Source organism: Peromyscus eremicus, chromosome 4, assembly GCF_949786415.1.
Source record: "Peromyscus eremicus chromosome 4, PerEre_H2_v1, whole genome shotgun sequence".
NCBI lineage: Eukaryota > Metazoa > Chordata > Mammalia > Rodentia > Cricetidae > Peromyscus > Peromyscus eremicus.
Genome location: NC_081419.1, coordinates 31926962 through 31951549, shown reverse-complemented (window position 1 = coordinate 31951549; position 24588 = coordinate 31926962). Strand labels below are relative to the sequence as shown.

The window sequence follows — 24588 nt, the reverse complement described above, 5'->3', positions numbered from 1 at the left end:
TAATGTATAAAACAGCATGAACTCCCATCCCTGCCAGCCAGCCAACTCTGTCAGTTCCTAATGCTATGACATGCTTGATCTTTCTAAGAGGAGGACATTAAAGATGCCGTTGAATGTATTCTTAGCAGCTGTCTTTTCCACTCATCTCTCTTCAGTTAACACTCCAAAACGAAAGTTCTATTTTTTAAAATTAGTTGTAAATGTGTATATTACGTATAGAAGTACACTACATACATTTTTGTGTGTTTTTCTTTTTCCTTTTGGCTTTTCAAGACAGGGTTTCTTTGTGTAAACTATTTTTTATTTATATACTTTGTTTGTTTGTTTGTTTTGAGACAGGGTCTCACTATGTAGCTCTGGCTGTCCTGGAGCTCACTATGTAGACTAGGGTGGCCTTGAACTTAAGGAGATCCACCTGCCTCTGCCTCCTGAGTACTGGAAGTAAAGGTGTGCACCACCATTGCCCAGCCTAGTAGTGTACACTCTTAACTTCTGAGCATCTTTCCAGCCCCAAGTAACAAAGACTTTGAATGTAGTTTGACTTACAGTTCCTTTCCTAAAATTATCACAAGTATTAACCAACCTTGTCAAACCCTTTTGCTAAAACAAGCATTGTTCTAGAAACCAGAGACATTTGGTATTGCCTATACATTCTTTCCCCTTAGCCTTTCTTTAATTTGTTTTGTTAGTTTTAATTGTTCTAGATTTATTTATGTCTATGGGTGTTTTGCTTGTATGTATGTATGTATGTATATATATACATATATATATGTACTGCTTGTTTGCCTGGTGCCTGTGAAGATCAGAAGAGCGCATTGGATTCCCTGAAACTGGAGTTATGGATGGTTGGGAACCACCATGTGGGTGCTGGGAACTGAACTTGGTTCCTCTGCAAGAATAACACATGCTCTTAAACACTGAGCCATCTCTCCAGCCCCCGTACTTTGTTGTTTGGAGATAGGATCCCCCCCCCCCCAGACAGAGTTTCTCTGTGTAGCTTTGTGCCTTTCCTGGAACTCACTTGGTAGCCCAGGCTGGCCTCGAACTCACAGAGATCTGCCTGGCTCTGCCTCCCGAGTGCTGGGATTAAAGGCGTGCGCCACCACCGCCCAGCAGGATCTTGTTTTGTTGTGCATCCCAGGTTAGCCTGGAACTGGAGTAGCCTTGAATTTGCAACCTTCCTGTCTCTTGCTCCTTCCCAAGTGCTGGGATTACAAATGTGTGATACTACACCCTATTCATTCTTTCTGTCTTAAGACCGAGTTTCACAAGGCCAATGGCATCTTCGGCTCCTCCAGGCATTGTAAATACTTCTCATCTTGTAAACTGCCCTTAACATTTTCTTAATGGGTTTGTAACTGCCAGTGATTGAAGGACAAGCACCTGTTTCCCTATACCATCCCGTGGAAACAGTTCTTTAGTGTGGAGACTTTTCAGCTAGCGCTGTTGGCTTCATTTGATTTGCAGTTAAAGGATGTTGAAAATGGGGTGTCTTGTAATGTAGTTCTAGTTGGGACTGGCAGTTGTTGCAGCTCAAAGGCTGTTTACTGGTTGTGACACTTAGAAGGTGTGGGCCTGGAGTCATGACCTGGTAGATAGTCACGTCCTGTGTTTGATGCACAGCATTGTCAAACAACATCAAAGGGCTTGAAGGAAGAAGCAAAGCTGATAAAGGATTTTGAAGTTCTGCTGCGCTGTCTCCTTAATTTAGTGTCAGTTTTTGACATGTCGTCTCACTGTGTTTTAGCCTAGACTAGCTTTGAATTCCAGGGCCCAGTGATCTTTCTTTTTGGACTTTCTTTCTGGGTGCAGAGACTACAGGTCAGTGCCAAAATGCCCAGCATTCTAGGGAGGGGGAAACAGCAGCATGGTGTGTTTTGAGGCAGGGGCTTACCATATTGCTCAGACTGACCTCAGACTCATTTTCTTCTTCCTTAAACCTCCCAAGTAGCTGAGATTATAGGCGTGTACCACTGTGCCTGGGATGTTTTATATGATTTCATTGATTTTGATTCTGGGTCCTGCAGTGTAGCCTAGGCTGACTTGAGACTCTGAATTCTTCTGGCTTACCCTCCTGGCTTCTGGGATTTCAGATGGGTGCCATTCCAGCTTCCAGTATAATGTTTAAATGAGTTAGTGAATGTATGCCGTGACACATACTATAGTCCCAGTACTCAGGAAGTTACAGCAGGAAGACTGTTTAACCCAGGAGTTGAGAGCTAGCCTAGGCCACAGTACAGCAAGATGATGTTTCTGTAGATGAATTTCTAAGTGGTCTTATTAAATAAAAAACATGAAGCCAAATATAGGGGTGAAAGCCTTAGAGATCAGGGAAATGGGGAAAGCCACCAGCCAACCTTATCTCACCAACTCTGCATCTTCCAAATGCGAGTTACTTCCTGTCTACCCAGGCTTATATGCCTTTTCTGTTCTGTTCTCTCATTGGCTCTCTTAGCCCAGCCATATCCTGCCTGCTAAGTGATAGGATTAAGGGTATATGCTACCTCTGCCTGACTTCTTTGTTTATTTAAAATGGCTTGCTATTCCCTCTGATCTCCAGGCAAGCTTTATTTATTAAAGCACAAATAAAATATCACCACATTTCAACACAAATAAAGTACCACCACGTGTCCCCTCCAGAAGTCATATTGAGAAAGGAGACTGTGGGAACAGTGAGGCGGAAAGGAGACTGTGGGAACAGTGAGGCGGAAAGGAGACTGTAGGAACAGTGAGGTGGAAAGGAGACTGTAGGAACAGTGAGGCGGAAAGGAGACTGTAGGAACAGTGAGGCGGAAAGGAGACTGTGGGAACAGTGAGGCGGAAAGGAGACTGTAGGAACAGTGAGGTGGAAAGGAGACTGTAGGAACAGTGAGGTGGAAAGGAGACTGTAGGAACAGTGAGGCGGAAAGGAGACTGTAGGAACAGTGAGGTGGAAAGGAGACTGTAGGAACAGTGAGACGGAAAGGAGACTGTAGGAACAGTGAGGTGGAAAGGAGACTGTAGGAACAGTGAGGCGGAAAGGAGACTGTAGGAACAGTGAGGCAGCTCCGCTGGTAAAGGTGTTTGCCCCCAGGCCTGCCAACCTGAGTTGCATCCCTGAACTCACCTGGTAAAGGAGAGAGCTAACTCCCTCAAATTGTTTCTGACAACCACAAACCTACTGTGGCATACATTTGCCCCAACTCCCCAGTAAGTATAAATAAATGTGAAAATTTTAAGTGAGACCTTTCTCATTGCCATTATTTCCTTCAAGCTTGTTTTCTCTTCCAGGCCTTACCTTCTCCCTCTGGCCATAACCCCATCGTGAGAACTCGTGTGCTCTCTTAGTCAATCAGCTGTATGAAGCACTCACTTAGTAATTTTTATTTGCACATAGAATTTGTAGCGACTCAGAAGTTTACTTGATTCTCATTAAAAGGGATATTTTATTCTATTGTGGAGAAGCTTCTTTTATAGAAAACCTTCATATAGGCGGATGGTGCTGGCGCCTGCCTTTAATCCCAGCACTTGGGAAACAGAGGCAGATGGGTCTCTGAGTTCAAGGCCAGCCTGCTCTATAAACCGAGTTCTAGGACAGCCAGAGCTATTACACAGAGGAAAAAACCAAGGGGAGGGGGAAGAAAACCTTCATGTGTCATGATTAAGTGTAACTCTTATAATCCGGAGTATTAGAAATACTAGTAACATTTGAGGACGTGAAGTGGAAGTGGGGACGACGACGACCTCACTCATGACTCTTGGATACATGCATGTGTGTGTCCAAGTGTATGCACCATGTTCAGGTAGAGGCGTCAGGTGTCCTGCTCTGTTGCTTATTCCCTTGAGATGGTCTGCCCTGGAGCTGGCTGATGGCCAGCAAGTCCCAGTGACCCTCCTGTCCATCTACCCCCAACACTACAGGTGCACATGTGGCCACATCCTGCATTTTATGTGGGCACTGGGGACCTGAACCAAGGTCTTCATCTCTTTTCAGCCCTGACTTTTTTTTTAAGTTACTATTTTATTAGCTCTGATATATTGCCTAATAGTGAATAAATATTCATATTTAATATAGGAATTGAAGGTCATTGTGACAGAACACAGGGCATAGTCCTTTGCTCCTAAAGTGGCCAGTTACTTAATTTAAGATCATTAATACCAGTTTCATGTCAGAAATTTGTTATTGCCCACTGGTGTGATTTTATTATTTTAGATGTTCAAGTAGTATCTCATTGTGGTTTTATTTATCCTTGAAGTTAATTTTTTTTCTTTTTTTTTGTGGTTTTTTTTTTTGAGACAGGGTTTTAACTTTAACCAGGGTGGCCTAAACTCATAGAGATCCATCTGCCTTTATGTCCTAAGTGCTGGGAATAAGGTGTGTGCCACCACCGCCCAACTAATTAATTATATTTTTGCTTATTTTGTGTATATGTATGTGCTCATACACGTCTGCACATGTGTTTGGAAGCTAGAGGTTAATGTGAAGTAGCCTCAGCTGTCTCTTGACATCTTATTTTTTGAGATGGAATCTCTTCTCACTGTATGTAGAGCACACTGATTAGGCTAAACTGGCTAGCTAGCAAGTCCTGGGTGTTCTCCCATCCTACCTCCACAGCAGTGGGATTGCAAATGCACACTGATGCACTTGGCTTTTGTGTGGATGCTGGGGACTCTTTTACCAGCTGAACTGTCTCCCCTTCCTCCTTTATTTGGTTTCGTGAGATAGAGTCTCATGTAGTTCAGGCTGGTCTCAAACCTGCTGTGTAGTTGAGGCTATCCTTAAACTTTTTTTTTAATTATTATTAAGAAGTTTTTTTATTCATTTTACATACCAATCACAGATCCCCCTCTTCCTTCCCCCTGCCCCTCTAGCCTTCCCCAAAATCCACCCCCCATTCCCTCCTACAAGAAGGTAAGGCCTCCCATGGGGAGTCAGCAGAGCCTGGTTACCCTTAAACTCTTGTGCCAGATATATAAATGAGCCTGTCCTCACCTAAGAGTATTACAGAGGGCACTTTGGCAGAATTGGCCCAAATGTCAGTGTATTTTCAAGAATATGAGATCTGCCTCTGGATTCCTTTTTATTTTTGTCCCTTTGGTAAGTGATTTAAAGTAATAAAAGGCAAGAAAATGATTTTGATTTCCCTTGCTTTTTCTCCTATCTGCCAAACTCCTTAGTCCCCATGGGAAAAAATGTGGGTGGTCACTGGATGTGGTGGAGGATGCCTTTAATAAGCCAGGACTCAGGTAACAGAGGCAGGTGGATCTCTTGAATTTAAGACTGGCTTCATCTATATAATGAGTTTTGGGTCAGCCAGGGTTGTGTAATGAGAACTTGTCTAAAAAGAAAAAGAAAAGAAAAAAGAAAGGTGGTGACATGTTAAAAAAATGAAGAAGCAGCCGAGCAATCAAGACCTCTGAGGATTGTGCATTACACTTACGCACTTGCTCATCTGTGCCTGAGCACAAGAACAGAAGCCAGAAGTCAATCTGGTGTCCTCCTCGGTCATTCTCCGCCTGGAGTTTTGAGGCAGAGTTTCCTACTGAATGTAGAGCTCATGGGTTAGTCTATGCTACCTGGACAGCAAGCCTCAGCCCTATTATGTGAATACTAGATATCTGAATTTAGGTCCGTGTGTGTGTGTGTGTGTGTGTGTGTGTGTGTGACACTTTACCCACTGATCCATCTCCTACCCAGTGTCAAGAATACTGTATTTCAATGTGAGGAGTTAGTGGAGTTAATCATGATATTTTACTCAAGTCTGTGTCTGTAGGCTTTGTCCTATACAGCATTTTAAGGATGTTTATATGTAGAAAAATAGAAAACTAACTTGGAAAGAACTTATTTGCCAATTTTGAACTAAAATTGTATGTATACACAAGTCAGTTTAGTATTAGTGCTTCAGAGTCAGGTGTGGTGGTGCACACATTCAGTCGCAGCATTTGGGAGGCAGAGGCAGGTAGGACTTCCACACAGCAAGTACCTGGACAGCCAGGGTTACATAGAGAGCCTGTCTCGAACAAACCCTGGAGCTTTTCCCTTGTAGTACATGTGCTAGTATGTACTACCACGCCCCAGACAAATGTTTCACCACTTTCCAGCTGTATAACCCATTCCACTTGCTCCTCTGTCTCATTTTCTCCATCTATAAAGAGGAGATGCTTTTGTGCTGAGGAATGAATGATTTAATGTATCCAAAATGCTAAGAAGCCACTACTGAATTATTATCATTCGCTGTTCAGTACTTGGCTATAAGTACCCTTTTATTTTTGGATGTGTGTGCAGTGCACAGTTTTGTTTTTAATTAAGTTTTTTTAAAAAGACATATTTTAATTGTATGGGTGTATGAGTGCATGCAACATGTATATTCCAGGTGAGTGTATGCTTACAGAGGCCAGAAGAACTGTCTGAATCCCAGGAGCTATAGTGTGCCATTGTGAGTCAACTGACAGGGGTTCTGGGAAACAAACCTGGGTCCTCTGGAAGAGCAGCGAGTGCTCTTAGCCACTGTATTTTAGCTCTTCAGCCCCTAAATTTAACTATATAAGAATTGTGTGGTTTAGGGGTGGGGATGGAACTCAGATTGGTAGAGTGATTTTTTTTTTTTTTTCTGGCATGTACAGAGCCTTGGGTTTGATCCTCAATACTGCATAGGTTAAACATAATGACATCTGCCTGTCAACTCAGCATGTGAGGAGGTAGAAGCAGAGAAGTTCAAGGTCATCCTCAGCTACCTTGTAAGAAAAGAAGAGAAAGGATTATATGGTCTGAATACTAATAACCCAAATAATTATAATAACACAAGCACACACTATTTATTCATAAATCACAAAGATACATTTTTCTTATATTTCAAATAATTATAGTGAACTCTTTCCAAAGAAAGGACACATCTTTCTAGTGGAAGTCATCAGCTGCAGCCTTCAAATCTGCTTCTCAGTTTCTGATTTGTTTCTGCTTTTGAAACATTTGCATTTATTTGCATTTTCTTTTTTCTTAAAAATTTTAAGATTAAAAATTATTGATTCTATTTTATTAACACATAAAAAGCTTATGTTTTCCTCTAAGATTGCAGTAGTTGAATGTACCCTTAATTTTATAATCTCCAATGTAACAACATTGGAAGGTGGAACCTTGGGGAAGTGTTTCTCTCATTAGGGCTCCACTGCCTGAAAGAATTAATGCTAGTTTTTATTTAAAAAAAAAAAAAAAAGAAAGCCTTAGGGTTGGAGAGATGGTTCACCTATTAAGAAAACTTACTGCTGGCAGCTCACAGCTGCTCTGCTCCAGTTCCAGTTCCAGAGGATCCATTGCCTTCTGCTGACCTCTATGAACACCAGATGTGCAGGTGGTTGCACATACATGTATAGAGGCAAAGTACTTGTACATATAAAAATATATCTTAAGGATAATTTCAAAGGCCTGTGGGCTGGCACTATGGCTCAGTAGGTGAAGGTGCTTGCTTATTGACCTGAGTTTGATCCCTGGAACTGATATAAAAGTGGATGGAGAAAAGCAGTTCCTCAGAGTTGACCTCTGACCTCCATGTATGCACTGTCATTTGGGCACCTACATATATACATCATGTACACACATAATAAAAAAATAAATTCTGCAAAGGCTGCTAGCTTGTGGGCCTACCAGCCTGGGGTATGCAGCAGAGCAGCAGGAACAAGAGAGACCTATTCAGTAAAGTGGGATTCCAGATTCCAGCATTGACTGAAAGCTGTCACATGGATGCCACCTCCAGTCTCTTGTCTGTCTGCCTCTCTTCCTGACTGCCTCCCTACCTATCTATATCTCACGTATACACAGATAAAGACATTAATATCTTCAAAGACATTAGAAGGTTGTCTGGGAATAGATTTGCTTTCTTCGGTTTCCACGTTCTGCCATACAAAGAAGCAACAAGATGTTTTCCACAAGCTAGCACCTTTGGCTTGGATTTTCCAGCCTCCAGTAATGTCAGATATAAGTTTCTATTTTTTATAAGTTAATCTAATCTCACTTATTGTGTATAGTAACACAAAAATGGATAACATTACTTTGATCAGGTCCAAAGATATTGATAAATATTTCTTTTTTGTTCAGTTTGATGTTTTGAGAAAGTCTTACCGTGTGTGGGCATTTGAGTAAGAATGGCCTCCATAGACTCACATATTTGAATGCTTAGTTATCAGGAAGTGGCACTATTTGAGAAGGATTAGATGGATTTGGAGGTGTGAGCTTGTTGGAAGAAGGGTGTCCCTGGGGATGGGCTTTGTGTTTCAAAAGTCCATGTCAGCAACCCCCCTCCTCTGTTTATGGATCAGGGTGTAGCTCTCAGCTACTGTTCCAGTGCCTGCCTGCATGCTACCCTGCTTCCTGCAGTGGTGATGGTGGACTGACCTTCTGAACTGTAAGGAAGCCCCCAGTTGAGTGCTTTCTCCTATAAGCATTGCCTTGGTCATGGTGTCTCTTCACAGCAATGACCAAGAAGAAGTTGGTACCAGGGACTGGGGTATTGCTGTGATAGGCCTGACTGTGCTGCTTGTTGGCTGAGTGTGGACTTTGGGACTTTGGACTAGAAAAGAGGTTGAATGCTCTGAGTGGGTTAAATATACCATACTAGCAGGAGCATGGAAAACAGTGGTGCTGAGAGCAATGTAAATTTTGACAGACCTGTGTAAGATGAATTGCTAAATGGTCTTATTAATAAAAAACCCGGAGCCAGATATTGGGGTGAAAACTGAGAGATCAGAGAGCAGAAAGAGGCCAGCCATCCTCTTACCACTACAAAGCCTCAGCCAAAGAGAGAGCTACTTCCTGTATACTCACGCCTATAAATCTTTCTGTGTTCTAACATCTTACTTCCTTCTTCTGCCCAGCTCTATCACTTCCTGTCTGTCTGTACAGACCTCCAGACCTCTATGGTTAACTAGTGCTGGGATTAAAGGTGTGTACCACCATGCCTGGCTCTGTTCCCAGTGTGGCCTTGAACTCACAGAGATCTGGATGGATCTCTGCCTCCCAGTGTTAGAATTAAAGGCTTGTGCTACCACTGCCTAGCCTCTTATGTTTAATATAGTGGCTGACTGTTTCCTCTGATACCCAGGCAAGCTTTATTTATTAGAGCACGAATAAAATATCACCACAGACCAGCCCACTTTCAGAGGGGAAGGATATAAGGAGATGGCCTACAGACCATTCTTGTGATACTTTGACAAATGTGGCTGCTTTTTGCCCTGTCCAAAAAATCTGGCTGAGGTTAAATTGAAGATTTCAAACAAGCCTAGTATTGATTTTTGTCACGTGGTTATTGGTAATCACTCTTATGCAGATCTATAATGAAAAAGAGCCAGCTGGATAAATAGAAATGCAAAATGCAAAATAGAGAAAAGGAGCACCAGGAAGTGTATTGGAACTAAGTCCAGTACTCAAGGAGAAAGCCAGATACTAAATGGAATGAAGGGAGTGGTGATCTCACCCCTTTGCAAGAACCCCTTGTAAGTGGGCATGATCCCACCCAGCTAAGCTTCCAGCTTGTGAAAAGGAAGTAAAGAAAAGCTTAACCAATGAAGGAAACTACCAACAGCAGAAAGCTGATGCAGATGTAATTGAAAGAGGGGTCCAAGTTCCAGCCCCAACAAGCAGGAGAATTTGTCAGTGACCAAGATCCAATGTAACTCAGGCTGGCTTGGAACTTAGAACAGTCTGATCAATGCTTGCCTCCTCATCAAGAGTGCTGGGATTAAAGGTGTGTACCACCATGCCTGGCTTTGATATGTAGTATTTTAATCATAATAAAATTTATATTGCTTTCTGTAACTGTCTTTTATCTATATATCTTTGTCTTACCGATGTGATTGGAGGTTGTAAAGTATTTTGTGTTTTGGCTGTGGTTTCAGCTCGGTTGGTGAAAGACTTGAGTAGCATGCACAAAGCTCTAGGTTCAGTGTCCAGCTCTGCACAAACTGTGGTGGTGAACAGCTGTAATCCTACCACCTGGGAAGTGGAGGCAGGAGGATTGAAGTTGACAGTCATCCTTGGCTATATAGCAGGTTTGAGGCCCACCTAGGCTATTTGAGACTCTCTGACTCTCTCTCTCTCTCCTCTCTCTCTCTCTCTCTCTCTCTCTTCTCTCTCTCTCTCTCTCTCTCTCTCTCTTAATTTTAATGCATTAAGAGAACTAACTGTATATACTGTAGATTGTTTCCAATTTTAATAGTTCATACTTAATGAAAGATTTAAAATATGAATACAGGCAGTCCTTACTACCTGGTCTAATACATTTGTATCTAATTATAATGATTTAGTTCAGCAATAACAGTACCCTAACATTAAGCCTTGTGCTATCCTGGGCATAGATTTTAGGAGAACTTGCCAGGATTTTAAACTGCAGAGCTATTAGCTAATAGAATGTAAGGAGTTTTTTTTGTTGTTGTTGTTTGTTTTGTTTTGTTTGTTTGTTTTTGTTTTTAAGACAGTCATTTTGTAGCCCTGGCTGGCCTGAACACTCTATGTAGACCAGGCTATCCTTGAACTCATGCATCTACCTGCCTCTGCCTGTAGTGTTTTAAAATGTTTATGTCAGTTTGTCCCATGGTAAGCTTAAAAGCTAACACCTTTAAGGTTCTGATTACCTGCTTGTTTTAAAAATATTATAACTTTCATGTTGTTTGAATCTTAGATGGTCTTTTAATAAAAAAAACCCAGAGCCAGATGTCAGGGTGAAAGCTGAAAGATCAGAGAAGCAGAGCAGGCCACAGCGGACCTCACCTTATCAACTCCACGAATCCTCAGACTCTTGAGTCCTCACCCGAAAGGGTCTCAGCTGAACTGCCTTAGTTCCTGTTTTCTCACGCCTTATATACCTTTCTCGGCCCAGCCATGTCACTTCCTGGGATTAAAGGCATGTGTGCTTCCCAGTACTGGGATTAAAGGTGTATGCCACCACTGCCTGGCTCTGTTTCCAGTGTGGCCTTGAACTCACAGAGATCCAAACAGATCTCTGCCTCCTATGTGATGGAATTAAGGGTGTGTGTCACCACTGCCTGACCTCTATGTGTAATCTAGTGGCTGGCTCTGTCCTCTGATCCTTATACAAGTTTATTAGTGTTCACATATATCACTCTTTTAAGATGTGGCCTTTTGGAGCTTCCAGCTGAATGAATGACGTGTTCTGTTCACTTTTTGTTAATCTGTGTAGGCTACCATAACAAAATGCCATAGTCTGGGTGACTTACACAGCAGAGATTATTTTCTCAGTTCTGGGGACTACAAGTCCAAGATCAAAGGCCAATAGAGTTGGTGTCTGGTGAGAGCTATCCTTGGGTTACAGACATCAGTTTTCTAGTTCTGCAGGGACTCTTCTAAAAGGATGCTAACCTTGGAGCATCAGGGCTCCATCCGTGTGAATTCATTTAACTTGCTTAGTGGCCCCATCTCCAAATCCTGCTCTACTGGATTTAGGGCTTCAACATAACAAATTATGGGGGTGAGACAAGCGTTTAGCTTTCAAGGCAGGAGAACTCCCAGCACTGGATCTCTACTGAATATCATGGAGCTTCACCTTCCTGAGGACCTGTGCTCAGAAGTCTTTTCTTTCACTTCCTTGTTTCTTGAGTTCTCCACTTGGACTGTCTTGGTTTAGCATGTCCATGCAGAAAGTTGGGGCCATCATGAGGCTTGCTCCACATTTCTCATCCTTGAAAGTCCTCAGAACTGCACAGCCTATTACTCATTTCCCGCAATGCTTTTCTCATACATTCTATCTTACTTTATAGCTGTTTTTGGTAGAGTATCAATAGATACTGGATTCTTTGTCCTACTTGGAAGCAGAAAACCAGTCATGAGTTCTTATTTGCAAACAGTAGGAGGAGCTTTAGATTGCTTGGTGAAGCTCTTGTTTCATACAATTCATTTCTGTTACTGATGTAGCCTGTTGTATTGAAAGTTTTATGGGAGACTTGGATGCTTTTCAAAGCCATGCTGTGAACATAATGGACTGTGTGGAGGAGACTTTGTTCCTTGTGGGTATTGAAGGAGTGATTCTTAGGATATTGTTAGATTCTCTCTGCACTTTCACAGTGTATTTGAGGTTCTCCGTATACAGTAATCAAAGCTTGGTGATGAAGTGTTATGACTTACACCCACCAGATTCTGGTAGTTTAGCATTTAGTCCCCAGGCAGGCTCTTTGCACTCTCTCCCCTCTATGCATATGGGATAATGTAAGATGCAGCTCTAGCCCTGGGCAGAGTGACATGCTGTAAAAGAAAGGCTTCTTAATTATAATATTTAAAATTTCCCAGGAGTTTAAAATATCCCTAAGGACATAATTTAACTGTTACTTAGTTCACTTGAAAAATGAAGTCCATTTTGGCAGGCCATTATAAAGTCTTCGCATTTTATACATTTTTAAAAGAATAATTGTGAGTCCTATATTTATATAGAGTAAACTAGGCTTGATGGAATATTCAAATCAGAATACTTCCATTTTCTATGGGATTCAAATCAAGTAAACAGTATTTTCTTTCTATATTTTTGTGTTACTGGTAGGCTTTTGGGGGGTATCAGAATAGGCTCTGTACCTGTTTGTAGCACATGGCCAAAAATGAAAAAAATAATCATGAAAAGTTGTGTTCTAGCAGAACTAGGCCTGATAGATTGAGCAGTGGATGTATGTTTTATGTATAGGGATAGTCAACAATGTTGGTAATGATAATGCTAACTTCTCAGATAAGTGAGAAAGGACAGATTTGTTTGTTGTTGTGTTTGTTTTTTGAGACAGGGTTTCTCTGTGTAACTCTGGCTATGAACAGGCTGGTCTTGAACTCAGATATCCTCCTGCTTCTGCCTCCCAAGTGCTAGGATTAAAGGTGTGTGCTACCATACCTGACCCTGAGAAAGAACAGATTCTTAAATCTTGCTGCTTAACAAATTTTGCGAAAATATTTTTCTATTTCTGATTTAGACTGTATACTAAACAAGGTTCAGATATACATATGACAAATATACATGTAAGAAAGAAAGAAATAATACACACACACACAAGAATATGGCTGAATATTTAATTTTCAAGTACTTCAAACTGTATGGCATATTATAACAAGGAACAGTGATTGGTTCTGTCATGACTTAGACAAGTAAAACTCACAGGCAGAGGAAGAATAAACACAAAGCCATCGTAATATGTGTGATTTAGTCTTCAGACCCTGAGGATAACACTGCATATATGAGAAGTCCTTTGAAGTCCTCTGAGGTCTTGCTTTCTCCACTTTCTCCTCCATGAGTTCACAAAGGTAGTCATTCTTGAGTAAGCAAACAGACCTGGAGCCCCAGATACCCCAGTAATCTGCTTGTTGTCTTTGGTTGCCACCAGATATTGCTCTTGAAGCTCCATTAAGTGCTGTTTATTCAGCAGTAAAACTCAGAGTAATCTAAGCTTTCACTAGGGCCCGGTAGGGCGGTACCTTTAAAGCTCTTTGACTTTATGGCTGGCCTGTAGCCATGTAACACATTGTAGCCATTGCACCAGCATATAGGATGTAGAAGAACATCCTGCATACCATTTGTTCATTCATGGAATGGTATTGATATCTACTGCAGGTCTTAAGTACTCTTGGGTGTGCTAGAAATAACAATAGTGAGCAAAAAAAATCCTGCCTTAATAGAGGGAGGTTAGGGAAGAGGAAGGAGAAGAAACAGACAGTAAATAAGGTTTATTCTCTGAAGCAGCTATAGAGTGGCCTATGTATGAAGTCCTACCTGTCTTTTTGAGATAGGATTTCACTATGTATCTCAGACTGACCATGAGCCCCCTGCTTTTTGGCGCTGCTGGGGTTCAAACCTGGGGGCTTGCACATGGTGGGCAAGTGCTCCACTGCTGAGCTGTGTCAGCAGCCCTTGCTGTGGCTTTTTGAAACAGGCAGCTCACATGGGCCTGGGACCCCTGAGTACTTCAGACTTCCTGCCCGAGAGCTGAGGTCACAGGGCTGCATCACCACACATGTCACAGGGTCGTTTAAAGAAAGTTCCAGCGGTTGGTTAACTAAGGTAAACTGGATTCAATGTCGTTTTTGTTTCCACTTGCAAAGTACAGCTGCCCTCTAAGCTCAGAGTTTTTGTCTTTTAGAAATTATTCCTTGCTGTAAAAAACGTACTGTAGAGTCCCTGCTGTCCTTCTGCTTATTACTGTATCACCTGGGACGAATGTGTGTATTGCTGTTTTTGAATTATTTATTAAAGAAGGCCAGTAAAATCAGTCTTTTTTGTTTTGGCTACTAAGGATGGAGTTGAGGGCCTCAAGCATGTTAGACAAGAACTCCACAGCTCTGTTCTGCGCTGTCGCCCATAAAATGTTCTAAATTGTGACTTTTTGTATGTTAGTTGCTAGCAGGAAAAGGTTGTGTGCTTCCCTTCATAGTGAAATTCTACTAAAATTTTATACAGGCAGGATGTGGTGGTTCCTGTCATAATCTCAGCACTGGGGAGGCTTTTGTAAGAAGATGATTAGTTTGAAGTCAGACTGGACTTCATAGTGAGGTAGTCTCAGAAAAAAAAAATGAGTGTAGTAAAGTGCTGTGACTCAGTCATTATTTTCTGAAAATGTCCTTAAACAGTTGGGTATTTTAACTTTATTCAGATTACATGCAGGACTTTGAGAATAAAACTTCTAGGTACATACACGTTGTACAGTCAGTAAACAGAGGCACTGCTGCCGCTTGGACTGTTCGACCTCCAGTTTAGTGTTTGTCATTCTTATACATGTTTTGTACTTTCACTGTCTGTATTATATCCCTAAAGAGTATAATAGTGTTTTAGTTTTTGTTCTTGCCATTTGTTTATTTATTTGCTGTTTAAAAATTTAGGTTAAAAAAAAAGTAGAATATTCAGCATTTGGGAGACTGAGGCAGGACGGTTGCGATTTTGAGACCACGTAGGACATTGTAGTGAGTTTGAGATCAGCCTGGCCTATGTAATGAGAGCCCCATTGGACTACTTTGAAAAACTTTAAAAATCAGAGTTGCCATATGAACCAGGGGTTTTGTTGGCTGTATGCCAGAGAGGAATGAAAACCTATATCCACATAAAAACTCATACATGAATGTTGATAGCAGAAATTCGTCATTTCTATTAACTAAAAAAACAAATTCAATGAACTGATGAGAAGATGAATAAAATGGGTATATTCATACAATAGAATGTTACTCAGCTGTATAAGGAAACAAAATACAGATACATACTGTGACATGGATGAACTTGAAAGCATCATACTAAACAGCAAGCAAGTTACCAAAAATTATATCTTACAAGTTTACTTGTGTGTAAAGACAATGTAGAGGCAAGAATTTGATATAGGAAGAGAATGGACATGACTAGCAGTGGAATACAGATTTCCTCTGTTTTTTGTTTGTTTGTTCATTTTGTTTCCAAACACTTAATATTGTTTTATTTTATGTGTATGAGTATTTTACCTGCTGTGTCTGTACACTGTGTATGTGTCTGGTGCCCATGGAGGCCAGAAAAGGGCAGTGGATTCTCTGGAACTGAAGTTACAAACAGCGGGGAGCTGCCATGTGGGTGCTGGGAATTGGATCTGGATCTTCTGGAAGAGAATCCAGTACTTTTAACTGCTGAGCCATTTCTCCAGCCCCCGAGTACAGATTTCTTTTGGGAAAATGATATGCTTTAAAATTAGTGGTGATAGCCGGACGGTGGTTGTGCACACCTTTAATCCCAGCACTCGGGAGGCAGAGCCAGGTGAATCTCTGTGAGTTCGAGGCCAGCCTGGTCTACAGAGTGAGAACCAGGACAGGCACCAAAACTACACAGAAAAACCCTGTCTTGAAACCCCCCTCCCCCCAAAAAAAATTAGTGGTGAAAGTTATATAAGCATATAATTATACTAATATTGATTGTTAAATTCATGCACTGTATTAATATTGATTAAGTGCATAAACTGTATTAGAATGTGAATTTCATTTCCATAAAGATATTTTAACAACTTTATGCAAATATTGTTAGTCCTTTAATTCTTAGCTGCTTTTTGACTCATCATTTTAGGTCCAAACAAAGTATTATGTCAAGAACTCAGACATTTTTGTACCTTAATTTTGTATGTATTGTTTTCATATTCTCTACTGTGTAAGTTTCTTATATTTAATATTTATCTCATCAATTTCCCTCTTTGCTATTGAGAATAATACTTAATTGAACAGTTTAATGCATCAAGATGGTTCAGTGAGTAAAGACTTGCATCCAAGCCTGACAGCCTGAGTTCAGTCCTTGGAACCCACATGGTGGGAGATAATGACTCCCACCTCACACATGAGCAGTGGCATAGTGCTTGTACACGCATGCGTGAGCGCACACATGCACGCATATGCATGCACTCTGATAAATAAATGTAAAATAAAAAGGACGGTGATGCATATTTACTCGTATGATGATATATTTTAAAAACTGTGTTCCAAATTAGGATTCTTTGGATAATTAATTTTGAAGACATTTTACTGGTATACCTGAGAACATTTAGTTAGTTTTGGTTCATATCATTATAGGATACAGTTTAAAACTGAAGTTAAGTTGGCCCTGGCAGCTCATGTCTATAATCCCAGCTCTTGGCAGGGTGAGGCTTTTAAAAAAAATTTTTTTTTTTTTTTTAACTTAAAAAATTTTTTTGCTTAGATTTATTTTATTTTATGTATATGAGTGTTTTGCTTGTATGTATGTCTGTGTATCGTGTGCATCCTGGGACTGGAGGATGCATCTATAGATGGTTGTGAACATCATGTGGGTGCTGGAGATTGAATCCAGTTCCTATGCAAGAACAGTAAGTGCCCTTAATCACCAACCCATCTCTCCAAACCAGCAGGATGAGGCCTTATGCGGATTCCAGGCCAGCCTGGGTTACAGTGAGAGACCTTGACTTAAAAACAAAAATAAAACAAACGAAACCCAAACCTTAAAAGTACATGTAAATAAAACTGAACTTAGTAGAAGTGTACTCGTTTCTGAAATCCATCTCTATTTTTCTGTCTTTGACTAGAAAAAAAGTAGCTTCTTAGCTGTTGGCCTTCATTGGTACCTTAATGTTTTTTAAAGGTATGTTCTAATTTTTATATATGTTAATATGTCTTACAGAAAAAGCCACAAATGAGTACAACACTACAGAAGACTGGAGTCTGATTATGGACATCTGTGATAGGGTTGGAAGCACTCCCAATGGGTAAGATGCTCATGGGTAAGGACCTTGGTTAGCTTGTGTCTTCACAACATAAATTTGAAAGGATGCTGACATGCTAGTTTTAATGGAAGTATTTATTTAAATTTGCTGTGTAACTACCTACTTAACTAGTTGTTTGGTTTGGGGAGATAGAAGTAAAGAGATCAGTGGGCTAGGGTTTATCTTGAGAAACAAAGGCAGTGTTTGACTGAAAACCTGATCTGTATTTACATAGATAAGTAAAGGCTTTCACAGCAGGGATGAATGCTAACCATGAATCCATTGGCTAGTGGAGGAATTTCCCTGTGAGGTAGACTTTTATGAGAGCCTTTCTAAATACAATATGTAATATAATGAAAAGATTGAACTTGTATAAAAAAGAATGCTTTTGTATAGGACCCAGCTGTGAAGCTGCTCTAGCTTTCTCTAGCAGAGGGTGATTGTGCAACGTACTAGCATCCTGTCTTCAAGGCACGTTCCCATGTGTCAGTGAGCCTTTTAAGGTGATGTATCATGCTAACTCTTTTCAGGATGAGAATTTGCTGATGGAAAGAAAGCTCAGCCTGTCTGGAGAAAAAGCATTTGTATAGTATAGTTCTCTATGCTGACTGGCTTTGTGGGGAAGTGGTTTTTCTCTTATTATTGGAATACAAAGTTTTATAACATCTGTGAACCACAGTGTGCAAAACCACATAGACTTACTTACAAAGATGTTTGTAGAATTTTATTTTTAAAGCTGTTAGTTAGTAAATACCTTGTAATTTTAACATTTGAATTGAAACTCTCAAAAAATTCTTAATTTTCTCCATATTTTTTGTTGTTGTTTTAGAGCAAAAGATTGCCTAAAAGCCATAATGAAACGGGTAAACCATAAGGTCCCTCATGTTGCTCTTCAGGCATTAACTGTGAGTAAATGTCATGTCAGTTGACCCTATTTAAAAGTGCATTCACGTCAGTGACTTAAGGTCAAAACATTTTGTTGTTTATATATTCGTTTTTATTTTAATTGATAGCTTCTTGGGGCTTGCGTGGCAAACTGTGGAAAGATATTTCATTTAGAAGTGTGTTCCCGTGATTTTGCAACAGAAGTACGTGCTCTGATAAAAAATAAGGTAAGTTTTAAGCCAAAAAGAAGTTTAAGTCATTGCACAATAAATGTACTACGCATTGTTTTAATTATGTATAATAAAGTTGCCTTACTGATGAGACCACTTTTAAATAAGTTAGAACTTCTTGTCCTTAATTTTTGATAGTCGTAGCATCCAGGCTGTTTTCTTCCATATATATATATATATATACATATGTGTGTGTGTGTGTGTGTGTATAAAATCTGTATAAATGTCCTTGTATATCCATATATGTGTGTATATATATGTATGTATATATATATGTATATGTGTGCATATATGTGTGCGTGTGTGTGTGTGTGTGTGTGTGTGTGTGTGTGTGTGTGTTATTGGTACAGGCTCATCTTGGCTGAGGCCTGATCACTTCTTTGACTATTCTGTGTAGACTGCTTTGTTTATTTTTCACCACTCTTGAAGCTTAGATTTGTTAAGGTCACACAGCTAGAAAGGGGCGTAGTTGAGATTCAAATCTGGGTGTCTGTGACTCTTGACTCCAGACTTCAACACCATTCTGTACCGCCTTCCACTAGAGTTGGTGAAGAAAGGGGCCTTCATATGAGAGCTTTCTTTGAAACACAAACTCTGAAGCACCATTCTCATGCTGCTACTCCAGTTGATGCAGAAATTCTAATCTCATAGTGAGAATATGAAGAAAACAGCTAATAGCCTTCCTTATAAAAGATTTCTACTCATTTGAGTAAGAAGTATTCTGAAAGGGTGATTTTTTTTTCATGAAGCATCTCTGTCTGAAAATGTGAATAAGCATCTGTCAATTACTCAACTAGTCTAGAGCTTACTTCACTTCGTTGATGTTTATATACTTAAGGAGAAATTCAGTGGTGATTTTCTGTTAATAAATTGAAATTGTTTTATTTTGTGAGTGTGTATGTGTGTGTGCGCACATGCTCACATGCACAAGCCACAGTGTGTTTTGTGGGGGCCTAGAAAACAGCTTGGGGGGAGTCGCTTCTCTCCCTTGACAGTGTGCTTCATGGGGTCAAACTCAAGCAAGCACTTGTACCTGCCAAGCCATCTTCCAGTGCTCTCGATGAACTTAGTACTTACTCTAACTACATGGGCGATGAACTTAGTACTTACTCTAACTACATGGGCGATGAACTTAGTACTTACTCTAACTACATGGGAGGGTTTTCATGGTTTGTTTTCCTTTTTAAACCACTTCTTTCAAAGGCTCATCCTAAAGTATGTGAAAAACTGAAATCTCTAATGGTGGAATGGTCAGAGGAATTCCAAAAGGACCCCCAATGTAGTCTGATATCTGCAACTATTAAATCTATGAAAGAAGAAGGAGTTACTTTTCCTTCAGCAGGTTCCCAGGTGAGAGATTTATCCAGACCATGGTTGTCCCCCTACTGTTTGAAGACACAGTTCTCATATAAAAGCTAGCGAGGGATGTGGGTTTTGTGTGTGTGTGTGTGTGTGTGTGTGTGTGTGTGTGTGTGTGTGTAAGCAAGAGAGAGTAAGAGAGTGGTGGTCAAAGGATGACTTGTGGAATTGGTTCCCTCCTTTTATTATATATATGGTCCTGAGGATGTAACTTCGGTCATCAGGGTGAGTGGCAGGTAAGCCCCTGTTAACCATCTTGCTCTTAGCAAGGAATGTCTTATTGTCTGCATCCCCTAAGAGTCTACCTGATGTAGTACTTACATAGTGTACATCTAGTAGAGACATTTAATTGCTCAGTATTTTTCTTGTATATATCGGAAATTTTAAAAAGTGAATCAGATACAAAAAATGTGTTTAATGCTGCTCTAAAGTCTGGAATCATGTGAAAAGCATAGGATGTTCAAGTCAGCCTTATGTTTAAGAAAATGATAAGGGGCTAGTGAGATGGCTCAGTGAGTACAAGTGATATGACCTGAGTTGAGTTCCAGGAACCCAGTGAAAATGGAAGACAAGAACCAGCGCACAAAGTTGTCTTCTGACCTCATGCACATGCCCCCTCAACCCATAAGTTAAATGTTTCAAAAGAAACTTATAGTCAATTTGAAAGATGGCCATATACATATAACAGATTACTAATTTAAATTGTAAGTGTCAAAGACTGATGGATGAAGACCAGATGCTATCTTAGCACCAAGGAGAAAGAAGGACTACAGGTTGAGACAGTGAGGACATAGAGAGGAAGAATTTTGAGATTTGAATGTGATGTGTTAGGTAGAGTGGAAAAAAGAAGAGATGGTGGGAAAGGGCTAATGTGAACAGATTTGTGGAATGGAGAATTGCCTGTTGTGAATGTGTTGTGTTGAGGGTGATAAACAAATGTGATGGGTAGAGCTGTAAGACTAGAGACTGGTGAGGGCAGTAAACTAATGTGATGGTTGGAGCTGTAAGACTAGAGACTGGTGAGGGCAGTAAACTAATGTGATGGTTGGAGCTGTAAGAGTAGAGATTAATTGATGGTTATAAAGGAATGTGATGGGTAGAGCTGTAAGACTAGAGATTCATTGAGGGTGATAAACTAATGTGATGGGTGGAGCTGTAAGACTAGAGACTGGTGAGGGCAGTAAACTAATGTGATGGGTGGAGCTGTAAGACTAGAGACTGGTGAGGGCAGTAAACTAATGTGATGGGTGGAGCTGTAAGACTGAAGACTCATTGAGGGTGATAAACTAATGTGATGGGTGGAGCAGTAAGACTGGAGACTCATTGAGGGTAATAAGCTAATGTGATGAGTGGAGCAGTAAGACTGGAGACTCATTGGAAACATAAGGATAGCTTTAGTTGTCTAGTGAGTAGTAAAGAGCAGCCAGTCTGTCCTTTCTGCATGTCATTCTCAAGAACTGTTGATGGCTTGGAGTCCTGGACACCTATCTTAGGTGCTCTCAGACTCAGCAGGACCTTCTCCAGTCCTCTGCTGAGTCTGCAAGGCTGCTCCTCTCCAACTGTAGTGTTCTCTTCCTGTCAGAGCTCTGAGCTAATAGCACCTGAGTGCCTCTCCCTGAATAAGAGACCTGCAACAGTTGAGGCCAGAAGTGGTATCTGTTCATTCTCTAAAAAGCTTCCTTACTTCCTCTATGCCCAGTTCTATGTCAGATACTTAGATTGATGTAAAATATTAGTCATGGTATGCGTTTGGTGTGTTTATAATGTTTTCTTGAAAACTGATGTTTAGTGTTAGTATTTAAAACAACTGCTTAAGTGATCATGAAGAACCTCCCTTTTAAATGGAGCTGAGTTATCAGTGTTGTCAGTATTTTTTAATTAGCATCTACACATAATTATAGAGTTTGTGCTTCCTTTGAGAGGATAGTTGTGCTCATTTTACTCGTACGCTTACAGACTGTCTCGGCTGCTGCCAAAAACGGTACATCATTGAACAGAAACAAAGAAGATGAAGACATAGCGAAAGGTAGGGTTTGAGCATGATAATTTGTTGCTGCTGAAAATAGCCTTACCAAGAAGTTTTATTGAAAGAAAAATTATAAAAAGACTAATGGGCTTTTAGTTCTACTCAATTCTAAAAGCTGTAGGGTCTTAGAAGTCAAGAAAACCAGTGACATGGTGGAAGATGAACCTAATTCATTTTCTTTTTCAGTGATATGTGTTTAATGTTCTACCTTTAGAGAGATTACATTTCACCTTTTCTTAATGCCAAAGTTATGACTCAAGCACAGAAATATGTTCATGGTTTGTCCTATATGGAAAGCTACCCATATTATAATGTCACAATCTGTTTGCTATAAAAATAATAGCTGCTGTATATTACAGACTGTGATAATAAGGGATGAGCAAAATGTTATTTTAAAAATGTTATGTGTCCCTGTCCCCTCGTGAATTTAACCACTTAGTCTTTGTTTGGACAGGCTTGGTGGCCTAAAGTCCTAGCATTTGAGAGGTGGAGATGAGGACCAGGAGTTAAAGTCATCCTCAACTACTTAGGGAGTTCAAGGCTACACGAGATCCTCTTGAAAAAAAGAAAATGCATACTTGATTTATTGTTGAATATAAAATTGTTATCCAGTATTTTTTTAAACTTCTTTCGATGTTAAAATTAATTTTCATTTTATATATTTGCATTTTAATTCTTTTAACTAGCTATTGAGCTGTCCTTGCAAGAGCAGAAGCAGCAGTGCGCAGAGACAAAGTCTCTGTGTCCACCTGCAGAGACGCAGTTAAATAACAAGCCTGCGCGGAGAGTCAGAGCGTTGTACGACTTTGAAGCCGTGGAGGACAACGAACTCACCTTTAAACACGGTGAAATCATTACTGTTTTGGATGACAGGTATGCTCCACATTTTTACTTGTGGAATATTCTGAAAACAGTACAGTATCCTTAGCTGAGAATCAGGAGTATTCGGGTTTTTTCCTTTTAGTCAGATAATACAGTCTTCTCTGACTATTTTCTTGATGGTTAGACTAGGGAATGAGAACTTATTGAAAGCCATGCCTGGCTCTTCCCCCATCCTCTCCTACTACTACTGTATATTCCCCCACAATCCTTTATCGTTTAAAATTCTAAGGAAAAAAATAGATCGATCCGTTTTGAGCCCAATTCTCTTCTTTGTGTGTGTGGTTTTTGTTTGTTTGTTTGTTTTTGGGACAGGTTCTCACCGTGTAGCCCAGGCTGGCCTGGCCTCTAAGGCCTCCTGTCTCAGTTTCCCAAATGTTGAGGTTCTAGAGACTGAAGACTTGTGCATGGACGATATTTTAAAAGCAGTTGAATGGCTCAGTGGGTCAGAGCTCTTGTCTTTCCCTAATGACCTGAGTTCCGTCCTTGGGACCCATGTGCTGGAAGGAGAGCACTGCCTCTTGCAAGTTGGCCTCTGACCTTCGCATGCACGCGCGCAAATTGATACGTAAGTGTAGTAACTTTTTTAAGTTGAAGAAACTTTGCAACAGTGAGGTCAGACAGCTTGTTGCTGTGAACAGATTTAGCATATGTGCCTGCTTCCATTCTGAATAACCCAGTGAGGATATCCCAGTCAAGTAGAGATAGTTTTCATTTTTAAGGTCGTTTATTTATTTGTGCGCATGCATGAATGTGTGAATGTGTATATCCCCCCCCCACACACACACACTACTGTGTGCATGTGGAAGTCAGAGGACAGCTTGCAAGAGTCAGCCTTCTACCATGTGGGCTGGGGATCCAACTCAAGCTATCAGACTCGACTTTAACCTGCTGAGCCATCTTGCTGGCCCCAGTCTAGCCTATTTTTAAGTGTCTAGATACATATGGTTTTGCTTTGCTGCTGTAAGTATTTATAGAGAAAATGTTATGTAATAGACAGGTTATAATAAAAAATGAATGAGGACACAGTTCTGTTTTTGTGGAACTTAAGTAAGGGAGTTAAAATGACTGTATAGACAGTGATGTGCAAGACAGAACCTGGTGATGGCCATGAAAGAGGCTGTCTGGAGCCATGGAGAATCAGTTTACACTTTGTGTAGATGTGTGGTACAGGAGGCTTGCCCAGGGGCTGCTCTGTTTCAGAGGAGTCTTGATGGCATTTTTTTGTTCCACGTTTTTCATTGTCAAAGGTCGAACCCAGGCCGGTACAGTCAGGGCAGTGCTTTGCCACTGCATCATGTTCCTAGCCCCTTGGGTTGACTTTGAAAAAGTTGACAAGATACTGTAAGGAGTATTAAATGGAACGTATTAAATGGAACGGTTGATTATGAAGTAAAAAAGAAGCTTCAAGAAAAAATGGGAACTGGCCGTATTTGCCTTTAGTCCCAGCCCCCAGGAGGCAGAGGCAGGCGGATCTTTGTGAGTTCGAGAACAGCCTAGTCTACAAAGCTAGTTCCAGGAAAGGCAGAGCTACACAGAGAGACCCTGACTCGAAAAACAAAACAAAACAAACAAACAAAAAAAACAACCTCCCCCCCAAAAAAAAGGAAGAAAGAAGAAAAATGAAAGTGATTGGGATGATATCACTGTAGTTCTGGGTTTACTGCTTACTTGTTTGTGGCAGACAGTCTTCTCACGTGGTGTTTCACCCTAGTCTTCTCACGTGGCAATTTCACCCTTGTGTTCTCACGTGGCGGTTTCACCCTCATATTCACACGTGGCGGTTTCACCCATCGAGGACATTTGTTTCCTTTGCCGTTGTCACTACAAAGGTCATCAGGAGAGTCGTCTTGGTTCCTGTTCATAGCTGAAGACAAAGGCTGAAGTTTTTCATGATTCTGATATTTACATTTATTTATTATGGGGAGTGGGCCATCTATGTGCTATGTCACGTGTGTAGTAGTTGAGGACAACTTAGATTGGTCCTTTCCTTCCACCATGTGGGTCCTGGGGTCAAACTTG

At 40.6% G+C, this 24588-nt stretch overlaps 1 protein-coding gene across 1 annotated transcript in view; it reads left to right on the top strand.

The window, feature by feature from the left end:
- The window catches only part of Stam2 (signal transducing adaptor molecule 2), a 46521-nt gene that overhangs the window by 4763 nt on the left and 17170 nt on the right, over positions 1-24588 (top strand). The window contains exons 2-7 of the mRNA XM_059260467.1: positions 17106-17190; positions 18017-18092; positions 18201-18299; positions 19506-19652; positions 21618-21687; positions 22374-22560. Coding sequence (XP_059116450.1) covers positions 17106-17190; positions 18017-18092; positions 18201-18299; positions 19506-19652; positions 21618-21687; positions 22374-22560 — 664 coding nt within the window. The remainder of the gene's footprint in view (positions 1-17105; positions 17191-18016; positions 18093-18200; positions 18300-19505; positions 19653-21617; positions 21688-22373; positions 22561-24588) is intronic.